General features: G+C 41.0%; 1 protein-coding gene across 1 annotated transcript in view; it reads right to left on the reverse strand.

The window, feature by feature from the left end:
• The window catches only part of FMN1 (formin 1), a 321,102-nt gene that overhangs the window by 153,040 nt on the left and 152,031 nt on the right, over positions 1 to 16,031 (reverse strand). Inside the window, 1 exon segment of the mRNA XM_024133632.2 lies at positions 13,415 to 13,535. Coding sequence (XP_023989400.1) covers positions 13,415 to 13,535 — 121 coding nt within the window.

Genomic DNA, 16,031 nt, shown 5'->3' on the forward strand with positions numbered 1-16,031 from the left:
GAAGAACTTAATAACCCTTACTGAATAAGGAGAACAGCAGAATGCACTGAAATAGCATAGTAATACTCATTATCTTAGAAACTCCGAGTTGGAATGTACTTTCGAAATCATCTAGCATAAACCCTTTCTAACGGCACCTATCCTACCCATTTATCATAACATAGTCTTCCAGTTGGAAGTGTGTGAGGGACCCACTACCTCATCAGTTCTCGCTTTGAGTAGCTTTAAAATGTTTTCCTAAAGCTTCTGCGTTTTTATGATTGTTTGACATCTTTTCCCTTTAAGAAATCATCTAATTCCTCTCTTACAGCAAGGTCAGCAGTTAACTGAGTGAGCTGAATCTTTTCTACCATTCATTCATTTGCTCATTCACCCACTCAACAATTATTGGCTGAGCAACAACTATGTGGTAGGTACTGATCATCACAGTAGATATAAACACCAAAAAGACCTCTTCTATTTACAAAGAAATAGAAGATAATAAATTGGGGCCTATAACCGAGAGGGACTATTCAAAGTGGCTGCTGTAGTTTGGGTGGTCAGTGAAGGCCCACGCATGGGAACATTCAGAGGAAGGCCATTCTAGGTAGAAGGAATAGCTACTGCAAAGGTCCTAAAGCAGAAACAAGCTTATTGGGCTCGAACACAAAGAAAGCCTGTGAGGCTGGAGTTTAGTGGGCAGGCAGGGATGGGGCGGCATGAAATGAGAGAGGAGAGGTAGAAGTGGTTGAATCTTGGAGAAACTTGCAAGGCACAGCTACAAGTTTTGAGGCTGGATTTTATTCCAAGAGCAACGACTATGAAAAAACTAAGTGGCCTGACCCATCAGGTGTTCGGAGGCTGGATTAAAGGGAGGGCAGGCATGGAAGCAGGGAAACCTGTTAGGAGTCTGTTGTTCTGGCCCATGTGAGAGAAGGGGGGTAGAGTTTGGACTAGAAATGTGGTGTGGAGACGCAGAGCATTAAACGGATTCCAGGCACGTTTTGAAGAGTCGACTGGATTTGCTCGTGGACTGGATATTGGATATGAGGGCATGAAAGGAACCAGGAATAAGCATTATATATCTTGTTTATACGCTGGGGACTTCCTTCATATGATCCTGATTAACGCTCTCAAGCAACCAGTGTGGAAGGCTGGGATACCCTCCTGCTTATACAAGGATACAGAGATGGGGAGGGATGAAGCCAGCCAAGGGTTACACAGCTTGTGAAACAAGGATTTGAATTCAGGACTTGTGACACTGATTTTTCCATGAGGCTAGCTTTTCTTTCAATGTTTTGTTTCTTATCCAAGAAAAAAAATAATAAATTCTATTAACTGTGTTGATTTATAAATAAAGCGTAGAAACAGAGTGAAAACTGAGAAGAAGAAACCAGGACAACATAACTCATGCTTCCCACCTAGAGATGTCCCAATCAAAGGACAACACAAACTTCTTCCATTAATTAAACGGATGAATCAGGTTTCGGTTTCCACATCCTCTCTCCTTTCTGCACAACTTGTCTTTGAAGGCATTTCATTTGGGAAATGTGTGACCTTTACCCACGGTGCTGCACTTAATTGAATGCTTTGCATCAAAAGTCGCTTCGCTGATCAACATCTTACACCCACTGCCCTTCTGAAATCCTTACCCCCAGTTCTTTGGTCTGTTTGGTTGAAATCATTTTACAAAAATAAATCATATCAAAGTTTTTCTTTTATTATTTCGAACACTTTGCTTGCAAAACTAAATATTTTTAACACCATGGCAACACGGCCAGGACTCTGGCTAATGTATCCAGGGCTGTACCAGAGTTCAGACTTAGCAAACTCCTGCTGCAGACAAATGGGCTTTGAAGGAGGAAAGAGCTAATAAATTAGGCATGGTCAATAATCGTTCCAGTCGTGTCTTCTGGAGCTTCCTAAAGAGTGATAAATTAGACAGGCTCGTCCTAATGGATCAATTCCCCCCTCTCCCTACTAGGACACACCAGCGCGAACTGAGCAAACTGCAAACTGCACGGCTTCTCAGTGAGTTCAGATAATACCTCCCACACCTTCCCAAGTACTTGCTCACCCATCTGCTCGTCTGACCCTTCCGATTTCACTCCGAGTTGGGCAGGCTGGGATGATCAGCTCCGCTTTTTTCCAGCGGAGGCTCACAGAGGTTAAGTGATTTTGTCAAAGTTGCACGGCTGATCACATGGTTAGGAAGAGGCAGAACTACATTTTTCAACTGCATCTCCGAAATCCCGGCCAGTACTACTTTCAATACATCAGCCTCTGCTGTTGAAATTTAACTCAACTATCACTTACAAATGCTTTGGTTTATTGTTATTTTTTGGTTTTGGCTTTGTATGTTTATCGAAGTTACACATGCAAGTAGTTGAAAGAATAAATGTATTCTATGCATTCTATGAATCTCCAGCCCAACAACTTCACCCAATTCTTCCTTCCCAGAGGCAACCATTTATACCAATTTTACCTGCTGAACCCAGCACTTAATTGCATGTCTCTAACAAGCTTCTATCGGCACGTTTTGATTTTTCTCTTTATGCCCTAAAAATGATGGCGCTCTTTCCTCCCCTCACACCCACCATACACGAGCTGCCTCTCAACATAGCACTACCATGGCTTGCTTAGACCAGTACTCAGTGTTGCCGTTATTATGACTTGGCAAAAACAACTCCAGGGCTTCCCTGGTGGCGCAGTGGTTGAGAATCCGCCTGCCGATGCAGGGGACACGGGTTCGTGCCCCGGTCCGGGAGGATCCCACATGCCGCGGAGCGGCTGGGCCCGTGAGCCACGGCCGCTGAGCCTGTGCTCCGCAACGGGAGAGGCCACAACAGTGAGAGGCCCAAGTACCGGGGGAAAAAAAAAAAAAAAAAAAAAACAGCCCCAGCTGACATATGTCAATTTTGATTAGCCTGTCCTAAACGTCGCCCCCCCCGCCCCCTCAAACTCCCTCACCTTCAGAATGAATGATTTTTTCCCCCCAATTTGCTGTTTTCTATGTACTTATTACTAAAAGAACGCCAAACTTGTTGCTAGCTGTGTAAATCTTGTCAAAACATTCAGATATAGCAGACGCATTAACTGTATTTTCCTCAAGAATCTTCACCAAGATTCTTTTGATCTAATTAATCAGGAATGTTTGCTCTCCATGCCTGGCTGGCATCTTGGGCTCTCTGCCTCTCCTGGAGGGTCCCTTCACTTCTCTTCTCTGTTGGATTTTCCATTTCCTGTCACCGTCGCATTCCTAATTCATGGTAATGCACATTGTCTAGTAGCATCCTGAAAATGGATGCATGGGAAATATGTTTTTCTCTTAGAATTTACATGTCTGAAAGCATTTTTTATTCTGCCCTCTTATTGGATAGATAATTTGGTGAATATAAGATTCTGGATTGGGAATAATTTTCCATCAGAATTCGATTTCTAGCTTCTAGCATTGCTGTTGGAAAGTCTGAAGCCATTCTGCTCCCTGATTCTCTGAGTAATTTGTTCCCACATCCCACCCTCTACCTCCTCCCCTTCTAGAAGTGTGTAAGCTTTCTTTCTATCCTGAGGATTCTGAAATGTTCATACAATGGTATGGATCTGTGCTAACATCTCTTTGGGCCTTTTAAAATTAGGAACTTGTGTCCATCATTTTGGGAAATTTTCAAAAATGATTTCATTGATTTACTTATGAATATATATGAATGTTTATGGATATATATATATGGATTTATGTATAAATTTGTGGTGTGTATGAATATTGTGGTAAAAATTGGCTTGCTTCTCACCTTTCTCCACTCCTGGTCTAACAGAATACAGCTTTCTTGTTTGGCTAATTCATTTACCACTTGTCCATCTACTTTTTTTAGCTTCAGAAATTTTGTGGTTATGGTTTTCTCTCTCATTCTGTGCTCTTGAGTTTATGCTTTAAAAGAACTCTCTATACTATTATTTTAGTAATTTTCAAGAAGAACTGAATTCCACTGTGAGTGTTCAATCCAAATGAATGTTCAGTTGGCCATCTTTCCTCAGAAGTCCTCCAAAAGTTTTCCAGTCTTTCTTCGCTCCTTACTACAGCCATATTGCCTATGGACCACACTTAAATGAGTAATAAATATTCACTCTCATGATGAGATCTAGTTTTCTCTTTTCCTCTTAAAGAATATTATACTTATATGGAGAGAAAGCCATTTGATAATGCTCGGTGGCAGAAGTCATTTATCCTGCAGAGTCAGGGCTGGTCCCAAACGCAGAAGCAACAGTCTGCTTTGCTGCGTGAGTTGACAAGTCCAGGAAGTTCCCTCACCTTCTCATCTATGTCAGAACCCCACTCCATGCAATGTCCACAAGTGGAAGAGACAGTAATGGAGTCCAAACCACACAGTGCCTTGGGATGGCCCTGTAGTACCCTGCTATTCGTCTGGCTAACCACATCAGACTTGTCTGCTTATCTTCTAGGTCGTGAAGGGATAAAACATAGGCTAGGTAATTAACTGCCAAAGAGAGACACAGAGAGTGTCCGAGGTACTGAAAGAGACTGACAGGAAGGAGACAGGAGGATAGAAATTACAACAGGTAGATGAGTTGAGTGGTTATGAGCAGAGATAAGAAAAAGCCTAAATTCAAACTTCAAGCTTTACCACTCTGATCATATTGTCAGTGCCTACAAACAGTAAAAGAAAGAATGGTACAGTGAAAAGGGTATAAGCTTTGTAATCAGATAAACCTGCTTCAGATCTCACTTCTGTCATCAGTAGCAAAGCTGCTTTAACTTCCTTACTGTTAAAATGTAGGTAGGACTTACATCAAAGTAGTTTAAGAAACAGAAATGATGTAAGCAAATATGCTGGTATTTAGTAAGTGCCCATTAAATGGTAACTGCTGTCGTTAGTGATGGTGGAAATGGCCATGCACCATATCCTTGGACATGTTTACTGCACCTGTGTCCACGGTCCACCCTTGCAGGGAAAAGGACTTGATCACTGAGATTAATACTGCCAGCACATCACAGTAATAAAAAGTGAGCTAAAAACTAAAACTACAGTGAGGTACCACCTCACACCGGTCAGAATGGCTATCATTAAGAAGTCTACAGATAAAAAATGCTAGAGAGGGTGTGTATAAAAGGGAACCCCCAATGTAAATTGGGGCAGCCACTATGGAAAACAATATGGAGGTTTCTCAAAAAACTAAAAATAGGGTTGCCATATGATCCAGCAATCCCATTCCTGGGCATATATCTGGACAAAACTATAATTCGAAAAGATACATGCATCCCTATGTTCACAGCAGTGCTCTTTACAATAGCCAAGACATGGAAGCAACCTAAATGTCCACCGACAGATGAACGGATAAAAAAACACGGTGCGTGTATATATATGCATATATACAATGGAATATTACTCAGCCACAAAAAAGAATGAAATAACGCCATTTGTAGCAACAATGGATGGACCCAGAGATTAATAAGCAAAGTAAGTCAGTAAGAGAAAGACAAATACCATATGATATCACTTACATGTGGAACCAAAAATATGACACAAATGAACATATCTATGAAACAGAAACAGACACACAGACATAGAGAACAGACTTGTGGTTGCCAAGGGGAAGGGGGAGGCGGGTAGGGAAGGGAAGGGTTGGGAGTTTGGGATTAGCAGAGGCAAACTATTATATATAGGATGGATAAAAAACAAGGCCTTACTGTATAGCACAGGGAACTATATTCAATATCCTGTGATAAACCACAACGGAAAAGAATATATATATGTATAACTGAATGAATTTGTTGTACAGCAGAAATTAACACAACATTGTAAATCAACTATACTTCAATAAAGTTTAAAAAATAGCTAACTTTTAGTTGGTTTTATTATTCCTTTTAAATTCTGTACAGAAATGCCAGATAAAAGATGGGACACCAAGTTAAGTGTGAATTTGACATAAACAAGGAATATTTTTTTTTAGTACAAGCATGTCCTGTGCATTATTTAAAACACAGTTTTAAAAAGTCTTGTTTGTCTGAAATTCAGATTTAACTGGGCCTCCTGGATTTTATTTACTAGATCTGACAATGCTCAGGGTACCCCCATATAGCATGCACTGGGGGTGGAATGCTCCACTGAAGGCCCTTCCCCCCACTGCTTGGTATTTCCCAGCTGTGTCTACTGCAAATTCAAAGGAATAGCCAACAGCAGAAATTAACACAACATTGTAAATCAACTATACTTCAATAAAGTTTAAAAGATAGCTAACTTTTAGTTGGTTTTATTATTCCTTTTAAATTCTGTACAGAAATGCCAGATAAAAGATGGGACACCAAGTTAAGTGTGAATTTGACATAAACAAGGAATATTTTTTTTTAGTACAAGCATGTCCTGTGCATTATTTAAAACACAGTTTTAAAAAGTCTTGTTTGTCTGAAATTCAGATTTAACTGGGCCTCCTGGATTTTATTTACTAGATCTGACAATGCTCAGGGTACCCCCATATAGCATGCACTGGGGGTGGAATGCTCCACTGAAGGCCCTTCCCCCCACTGCTTGGTATTTCCCAGCTGTGTCTACTGCAAATTCAAAGGAATAGCCACTACAGGCCTTCTTTAAATGGTCTCTTTTGCTTCCTGAGGTAATATCAATAGGCCATCACTTTTCTTAAGTTCTGTTTGGGGCTCAACAGTCCTGACTGACTAAATCTGCAGAAGGGCATACTTTCATCCAAGTGGTGGACAGATCTGGACCGGGGAGGCACCAGCATGGCTGTGAGGGAGACAGTACAAGAGGATGGTGGCGTGGTGTGAACTTGCATTAAAGATCTGGGCAGTGGAGCCTGGACAGGACCCCTCCTCCTCCCCACAGCGGAACAAACTTGAATACTCATTAGTAGATCAGCAACACCAGTTATTAGCACTTCTCCTCACTTCTCACAGCCAGCTCTTGATTAACTACAGTAATAGGAAGTGGGAAGGATACCACACACAATTCCAAATCAACAATTTAACAAAAAAGTGGTCAAGGGCAAGATGAAGTGCAAGTTCTGCTAATCAGCACTCTACTCTGCCCTCCCTCCATCGCTGGAGATACCAACACTCCTGCAGGCAGCTTCCCTTCCCGATGCCATCAGCGCTCCGAGTCCCAAACCCCGCCTCACCCTTCATCACCTCACTAATACTATCGCATCAGTGTATTTGTCCAGACACTTAATTTGTTCATTAAGTACCTAAAGAAGAGGACTGTTTCCACCTTGCAGAAGAAACAATAGGTAGTCTACTGCTTATCATGCAGTTTTCAGATAGGAAAGGTTTTCCAACATGTAAATAGCATAGCTGACTCATACTGATTAATGTGAAAACTAATGCATCAATTTTTTTTTAAAGACTATCACTATTCCGTGACCTCGCTAATCTAGCAACCTACAGTTGAGAACTGACTAAAACTTAGGCTTTTGAACCTAGTTTTAATTGTATGATTTCATATGCATATCCAAATCGTTAAACTATTGCCACCACACCAGTCCCTGCCCAGGGCCATGAGAAACCACCACGTAAAAATGTTCTCATTTCCTGTTTTTATATGTGTAGGTGTATGGCTCCCTCCCTAATTCCTCCTCTTTCAGCTGATTATATTGGTATTGGCTGCGTGCCTCTAAATAAGATAAATGTGAATTTTTCTGTGGGCTTTTAGAAAGGAGTGGAGCTAAACGAATGAGTTCAGTCTGCCATCTTCATCTGGAAGACATACTGATTACAGTTAAAAAAAAATCTACCAAAAAAAACCTCCCCTATCTCTTTCTTGAACTGTTACTTTCATGTATGTATCTTGCAACTTAGATCTGAAGGTAGAATATTCAGGTACAAAAGAGGTTCATTTGGATCCTTTTGGGCTAATCTGGCCACTCCACTAAAATAAGGACGTGGGGACCGACTATGCCTAAAGAGGTGACGGGTGTACTTCAAAGTCGAGTTAGAGATGTTACTACTATTCAAACTTAGAATGAAGAGTTCAACGTTTACTGAATGCCAGGACTGTGCATTTCATATAGCATCTCATTTATAGAATGAGTTAACATTGCAGGATAAACATTTGAAAGATAAACATTTATGGAGTGATAACAGATATCAAAAAAGTCAACAGAGACTCCTTGTCTTTCCAAAACTGTTTAAGTGTATTCCCAAATACTTCTAAACGGTACATAAGAAAGGACATGTTCGAATATATAGTCTTAAATATTTAGAGAAAAGAACATCATCAGAATTACCTTAAAACACACACACACACACACACAACACATACACACACTCACTTGAATCTCTGCCAACATTCTCAAACAAGTTTGATTATCTTACACTGAGGGTTAACTACTGATTACATTTTCCCAATTCATATATGCAATAACAGGGCCAATGATGCATCATTTTCAAGGCAAGATTTAGTACACAGCTAGCTGATTAAATATCCTATCCTTAATGATACGGGATACTAAATAAGTCTCGTTAGCTACTAAGGGCGATTTATTTTAATCTTTAAACTTTTCACAATAGGCTGACTCCTCAACACCTATCTGAAGAGTTCCTGTCATTTCCAACAAAAAAATTTGGCTTTCCTACTTGGAAAGCCAGAAAGAATTTTTCATAATGAAATACAGTCATAGGATCATGTTATACAAATGTGGATTTGGGAGCAGTGATACTAGAGTAATTGTAACACTAAAGTTGTTCATTTTGGCTTTCAAGCATCAAGACATCAGAGAGAATGTGACCTATTCTACTGCATTTGTTTACATGGATAACAAACCCAGTTAGGACAATGCAGCCTGGGAGTATGAAGAGCACTATTATAGGGCAAAGGCCATACCTATTCATCACAGTTACTCCTATTAAGGTCACCCAGGAATGACCATTTAACCAACAACTGTGTTCTTTATATTAAAAATCAATAGTAATATCAACATCCCTTCTTCTTAAACAATATTTTACAGAATGCATATTCTACAACAACATACTACTAAGTATATTCAGTGCAAGAAAAAAAGACAATGTTTCATGTTCTGAGAAACCTTGGTTTAAACAGGGTTAAACCGTTTCATTGTTTTTTACTACAGGACTTCCCAGAGGCTTTAATAAGCTCATACGCACTGTGTCCCTGTGATTTGTTTTTAGTATAGGGCATTTCCAGGTTTATCAGACTACAGACTCTTCTTTAGAGATCACCAGTTCACATTTCATGCAATACTGGTGAGGGTCACTAGTTGGGAAATCCTACACCTACAGCCTCAGCAATGGGGTGCATGTGTGTGCATAACTGGTATTAACTGGCACAATCAGAAAGAATGCACTGCATGGTGTGTTTGTTTCTTATTGCTATTATGACAAATTACCCCAGACTTAAATGGCTTAAAACAATACAAATATATTACCTCATAGTTCTGTATGTTAGAAGTCTGACATGGGTCTCACTGAGCTGAAATCAGGGTGTTGACAGGGCTGCATTCCCTTCTGGAGGCTCTAGGGAGAATCTGTTCCTTGCCTTTTCCAGTTTTAGAGGCTTCCGACATTCCTTGGTTCATTGCCCACTTCCTCCATCTTCAAAGCCAGCAACACTGCATCTCTCTGATCATTCTACTGTACTATCTCCCGCTGACCACGGAGAAAGTCATCAGCTTTTAAAGATTCATTTTAAAGATTTGTGTGATTAGATTAGGCCCACTTGGATAGTCCAGGATAATCTCCCCATCTCAATGTCGGCAAAGTCCCTTTTTGCCATGTAAGGTAACATATTCACAGATTCCAGGGATCAGGGTTCGGACATCTTTGGGAGCCATGACTCTGCCTACCACACATGAGTTGGTAAGAGTACCTTCAAAGTTCTGGCTAGCAAACAAGGTCAAAGAATGAGAGAGAGAGCAGCTGTTGCTGTTATTTGCTCCCAGATATTACTTGTATCATCAAAGCATCAAGGAAGTCAAAATTATTGTCTGCTTAAGGGATGCAGAACAGTAGACAAGATATGGAACACATTCCTAAGCACCAAGGGCTTGGGCTGTAGTGCTCTGGAAATTAGGTTCTCCACAAACACAGCCAGCTGGCCCCTCAACAATATGGGCCTGATTCTACAAGGTGTCTGTTTTCCAGTAAAAGGTATATACCCCTAATCAGCTTTATTGAAGCTTTCCTTACTAAGGGACTGTGCATTCATTACCTCCTATGATGTTGGTGTTATAACTGCCCTATTTTACAGGTGAGATAATACTTTTTATGGTTATGTTACTTGACAAGATCTTGCTTGCTTTCACCAAACCAGTAGAAAGTGCATATCTGACAACAAAGCCTGAGTTCTTAATCCTGTGCAGTACTATTCGCTTTGATAATCCATCTCTCTTAGGTCTCCCCGCTCCCCCCGATACCCCACACACAAACTAAGTTCTTTCCTAAGTCCCTATCTGATCTGAGGGTCTACATATATGGGCTCTAGGCATGTGTGTGTGCACGCCCTTGCACTCATGCGTACACATTCACTAACTCTTTCTGTCATTTGTATCCTCACGAGGCTTTATGCCTTGAAGAGGTATCTCTCTGTTGTGATCTCTGATCAGATACGGAGACTTCTGGGCCAGCAACAGGGCAAGTTGTGAGTACGCGCCTTAGAGTCATATCTAGTTTCAAAATGAGGCTAGGTCATCATCTGTGAGGTAACTTGGCAGGTCACCTGAACACCATGAACTTCAGCTTCCTCCTCTTGTAAGAGCTGTAGAGCAATATCTGCTTCACAGGGTCATTGTAAGGATTTAAAGAGACGGTCTGTGTAAAGCACCTGATAATAATCACGCAATAAATTGTAGCAGATACAATTATCCTCAATTCCTTGCTACGTTTATCTACATAAAAGTGCCGTTGGAAGTTCTGGTCTCTAGGAAAGATGCTCATCGACAACCTCTACTGCTGTTAGTGACATCTATACAGCCAACAACCATCGTTTAATTCCCACCTGATTGTTAAGGTGTGGTCCTTGTTACCCCAAATGATTTTCTTTGAAAGGGCTATGCCTGCCTGGAGAACTAGGGCCTGAGCCTTCTTGAAATTTGCTAATCACATCTGGTTTAGCTTTAGACATTTTCTGGGGTTTTGCCAGCAGCCACGACACTTTAATGGCTACAATAAACCTCAAAGCCTCATCAAATCTTTGCTGTATGTGTGAAAATTATGTCCACTTCAATTAAACATTCCATCTCAGCTCACACCCAGGCCTTGTGGAAACGGAGCTGAAGACTGAACAGGGAAGTGAGATGAAACGGGCCGCCACGACTCTGGCCATCTCGCCAGATGGGATTTGGAAGGACAAGAAATTCATTAGAGAACCCACGGTCTGTATTTTCTTTAAATATTTACTAGGTACCTTTCATGTATTAAAAACACGGGCATCTCTAAAGATTAGCAGGGCATTTTTTTGTTTAAATATTCAATGTGTGTGGGACAGCGCCGGTTTCCTCATTTGCCTTGGTGGTACACTTCACGTCTTTGTGGTGACGTCCCACGCAAAGAAGAAAAATAACTGAGGCAGCGTTCAGTCTTCCCTCATAAGGCAGCTCCTCCAGCTTCAGAAGGTCTTGTATTTCCTTAAAATTGACTGGGGAAACTGTCAGTTGAGTACTCAGAGATCTGGAATGACACCATGGATCTCCCTAGAGAAAATAAGGTACATCCAAGACAGAGGTTTGGGGGCACACCTGCCTCTACACTGTCCTTTGAATTCACTCTTCTTAACCCTTTGTTATTTATCATCAAACACACAGGGATATCAAAGGGAGTGGGCTGAGCCAGGATGCCTGAGAAAGGCAGCCGTGGAGGGAAGGCAGGCGAAGAAGAAAGATCCAACGTAGATCAGGTTTCTGCTCGAAAGACCATACGAGAGGGTCTCACAAGGACCAAGAGACGAGAGAGGATGAGCATTCAGGGATGGCGGCCAGGGACTGGACAAGCACAGGTCTTCTCTGCTACTGCAAAAGCCACCCTGAGGACTGGCCTGGCCCTAATTCTGCCACTGGAGAGGGGTAGAAAAAAACTGCTACATGATGCTACCCCGCTTTCTTAGAATAAAAATCCAGCCCCTCAACTCAATCAAGGATAAAACTGCCCGTTTTAGAGGAGAGGGAAAAGAATGATCACGAGTTCACGTATCACATTCCTGAACGAAGCATTCATTTAAATTCTCGCTCTCGACCACATCGACAGGAGGGGGAAAAAACCCCACATGTTCCTTTAAAAATAATTTACAAGGTAAAAATATTCACTTGTAACCACTATCCTTATTTAAGCAAGTTCTATGCCCAAAGTAAAAATAAATGGCTCTCCCTGCCACCGGGAGCAGATCTTTCCCACTTTACTTCCATTTCCAAGCTGTCCTCTAAGACTTAGATTTCTGAGCACTCTTTCACAATAAACATTTTTAAAATGTTTATTTTATGTCTTAGTGTAAAAATATTCCTGGTGCAAGCTCTTCATTTCCTCAAGCTCTGCTTTTGGCGTGCTGGGCTCCATTTCCACATTAACACGCTCCCTAAATCCTCCACAGAGCTCTTCAATTGGAGTTATACAAGCTCCAAGGCAAGTATTTATATTCTTGGACAAGGAGATGTCTCCACTGTGAAAACACAAGACTCTAGAAATGCCAAAGGAAAATTCCTGCCCAAGAGAGACATATTTTCACCTTTTAATAAAGCCAAAAAGGGCTTTCAGCATTTTGCTTTGGATAATTAAAAATGTAAATTTAACTAAAACAGACTGTTTACTACGAGTCTTACCATCATTATTAGACTCATATACATAAACGAAATATATAGGGACGTGTGTGTGTGTGTGTGTGTGTGTGTGTGTGTGCAGGTGCCACAGGGAGAGCAAGAGTGAGACACAGAAAGATAAGGCAGCACATAGTAAACTAGCTTAGAAAATGCAATGCATGAGATTTTCTCATCAGACCCGATCTGCCTCTCACTGGCTGTGTGAATATAGCTTCTCGAAGCCTCATTTTTCTCATGTATAAAATGGAGTTAGTGTAGTTCCTGCTTATTCGGGTCGTTAGAAGAATTGTATGAGAACACAGTAAGAATTCAAAAAAAGGGTTATTATTTTTATTAAAATTATATCTATTACATGTTGGAAAATGTAGATATAACAAGATATATATATATTATATATATATAACAAGATATATATTTTATATATATATATATATAAAATAAGCACTAATTAACACTAATGAAAGAGAGAGATGTGTAAATACACTGCCTCCAAATTGTGCACAGAGATGGAAAGTGTCCTGAGGTAGTGTACCATAACTGAACTCTCACCATTTCATTCCCCAAGCCATACAGAAATCATCCCCTTAAATCATTTTTTAAAATCCTATCTATTATCATAATAACAGAACAGTGTGCCTGTTACCTTCTAGTTGCCTCTTCAGTTTTCTCAAATCTTTTATAAGGTCTTCAAATTTGACTTGGGAGGCCAGAAAGAAATCTTGTGGTTCGGGCAGGGGGAAAACACTCTTTTCTGTTCCTGCTTCCTAGAATATATGGTAAACAAAAGTACATTATACTTCCCAATTGTCACTTTCAGTTGAAATTCCAAGCATCTTCTTTCGGATGGTTGGATAAGAATCATAGCAATGCTCCCCTGCTATTCCTAACTTTGGATTTGTTGCTTTGAAGTGCTTTCGTGTCTTTCACGCTATCCTTTTGGTCTTACTGGCACTGAGGTTGGCTATGGCTGTAGCTATGGCATGGGCTGAGCTCTATTTTGCCTCTTGAATCAAAGAGAAAATGGTCAGGTATGTCCTCATCTTAGACCCTCTACTCCCATGGAAAATGGCACAGGAAGAACACATGAAAGTACTTAAATTGAAAGTCCCTGTTGAGTTTCACATGGCAGCAATTAGATAACATCTTTGGGGTATGCCAATGGGTGTGAATTGGGAGGTACTGGATAAGGCAGCACTGAGGTGGGAGAAACAATCACCATCGCTTACGCTCTTACCTACCTTTCTCTGCAGCTTAAAGCTCGTGGGCACGCGCGTGCACGTGTGTGCACGTGTGTGTACGTGTGTGTATGTGATCAAATTCTTCACATATTTGTAAAGATTCTCTTAACGTTGTTTGGCTTATCTTAGCAGATATTTACGAGGGAATGGTTGGGTTGGGTTTTGACAAGCTCCACAACTATACCTAATAGAGGATCTCAGCTGAGAAACATCCAGAGGGACACAAACTGTAGGCACACTGGGAGACCAGCAGAGCCTCAACTGTCTTTTCCAGTCCAGCTTGCTTTCTCCCCGAGTTGTTTAATACAAGCTTTGTGTCTTGCATGTCTCAGGCCATCTTCGCTTATTCTTCTCTCCACACAGGCTACTTTGCCAGCTTTCCTTCACATTCCATCTTCCCTACTGCCATTAGGACTAATTCCAAACTCTAAAACTGCTTTACAAGGCACTTTTTGATCTGGCCTCTGTCTCCATCTCCAGCCTGATTTCTCCCGTCCCCTATCTCTAACTACCTCTCCTAAACTTTCACAAAAGAAAAGAACAGGCCACAGTCTCTTGCTTCTAGGCTTCTGTCTACAAAACTGTCCCTTTCAAAAACTCTTCCCCAGCCCCTCCTCACACCTCCTTGTTCATACTCCTCTTTCTAGTCTCAAAACAGATATCACTTCCTTAAAGGCCTCCCCTAAGCCTCAGCACTTGGGTGTTTCCAAGAGTCCCTGCTAATTCCTGTTATCACAGCACTTTTCAACGTTAATTTAAAAATTGCCTTGTTAGCTTGTGTGTCTTCCCCACTAGACTATAAACATTTTGAAGGCAGGAACTGTGCCTTGTTCTTGGTCAAGTACACACCATCTGGTCTACCAATAAAATCTGTTTTGGCACCACTAACAGAGAGCTTATAAAACGCTATTCCGGGAAGTGTGCACCTTGGGCAGGAGTCATCTAACTTATCGTCCTGTTTTCCTGTGGTTTTGAGAATTCCCTGGACCCTATCCCCTTCCTTTAAGACCTTTGGCCTCATTTGCAATGCTAGGAGAAGGTGGTTTTCCTCATTTGATCAGAACAACATTTTACGTGATCAGCGTACTATTTTTCATCTTCCTCTACTTATTTTACTGCTTTTTAAAAAACCATGGAAGCAGTACCCTCCTTTGAGCGCCAGGATGGAACAACATCTAAGATGCTTGTCACAAAATTCCATGGTAATCTATGGAAGAACTCATGCATATTTCTATTTTCCAAAATTTTTTATCAGATTCAGTCCTGGCTTCATTTTCTTTCTTTCTTTTTTTTTTTTTTAAGCTAGAAAAAGAGAAAATGCTACTGAGCAAATTGGCCTGGTAGTAGCTCTTGTGAAAGCTGCTCAATTAGAGTTCAAAAGACATGGCCCTAGAAGGGTTTCTTTGAACTTCACAGAGACCTAGACTTGGACCAAAAACCAGGCATGAGTGGAAGGAAGCTTGGAGCAAGAGACACCTTTCTTCCGCTAATTGCTCATCACCACTAACCACAAAAATCATCACTTATGCTCCTAAGAGGAAAGGGATCATTTACTAAATCACATAATTCTGTACTCTTGTTGAGTGAAATTCATTTTACACAGTGAAACCTGGGAGAGCACCACACAAATGTTGACTTCTTATTTTTCCTTAACTGGACCATCCCGTGTTTGAAATTAATCTTACTTTAAGATTTCCCTCTGTGAAGTCGATTCCACTGGGTTCAGCTCTCTTCAATAGGAGTCAATCTCCATCGGCAAATTTCATCCTTCCTACACAGTGCCTCTGTGTAGGAAGGATGGTTGAGGCAGAGACTATGAGTAAATCTGCTCATGCCAGCCTTGAATTTGAACTGTCACCTCAAGATCCTTCTGGATAACTCTTCTGCCACCCTGGTACCTGCTGTCAGAACTTTGGGTGCACACATATTGCCTGAAGCTCAACACACCTACCCTGCTCTACCATAAAATAGCTCTCGCCTCGTTGCATCTTGTTTGTTACAGATGCTACTTATTACATGCTT

Source organism: Physeter macrocephalus, chromosome 11 (assembly GCF_002837175.3).
Source record: "Physeter macrocephalus isolate SW-GA chromosome 11, ASM283717v5, whole genome shotgun sequence".
NCBI classification, from domain to species: Eukaryota; Metazoa; Chordata; class Mammalia; order Artiodactyla; family Physeteridae; genus Physeter; species Physeter macrocephalus.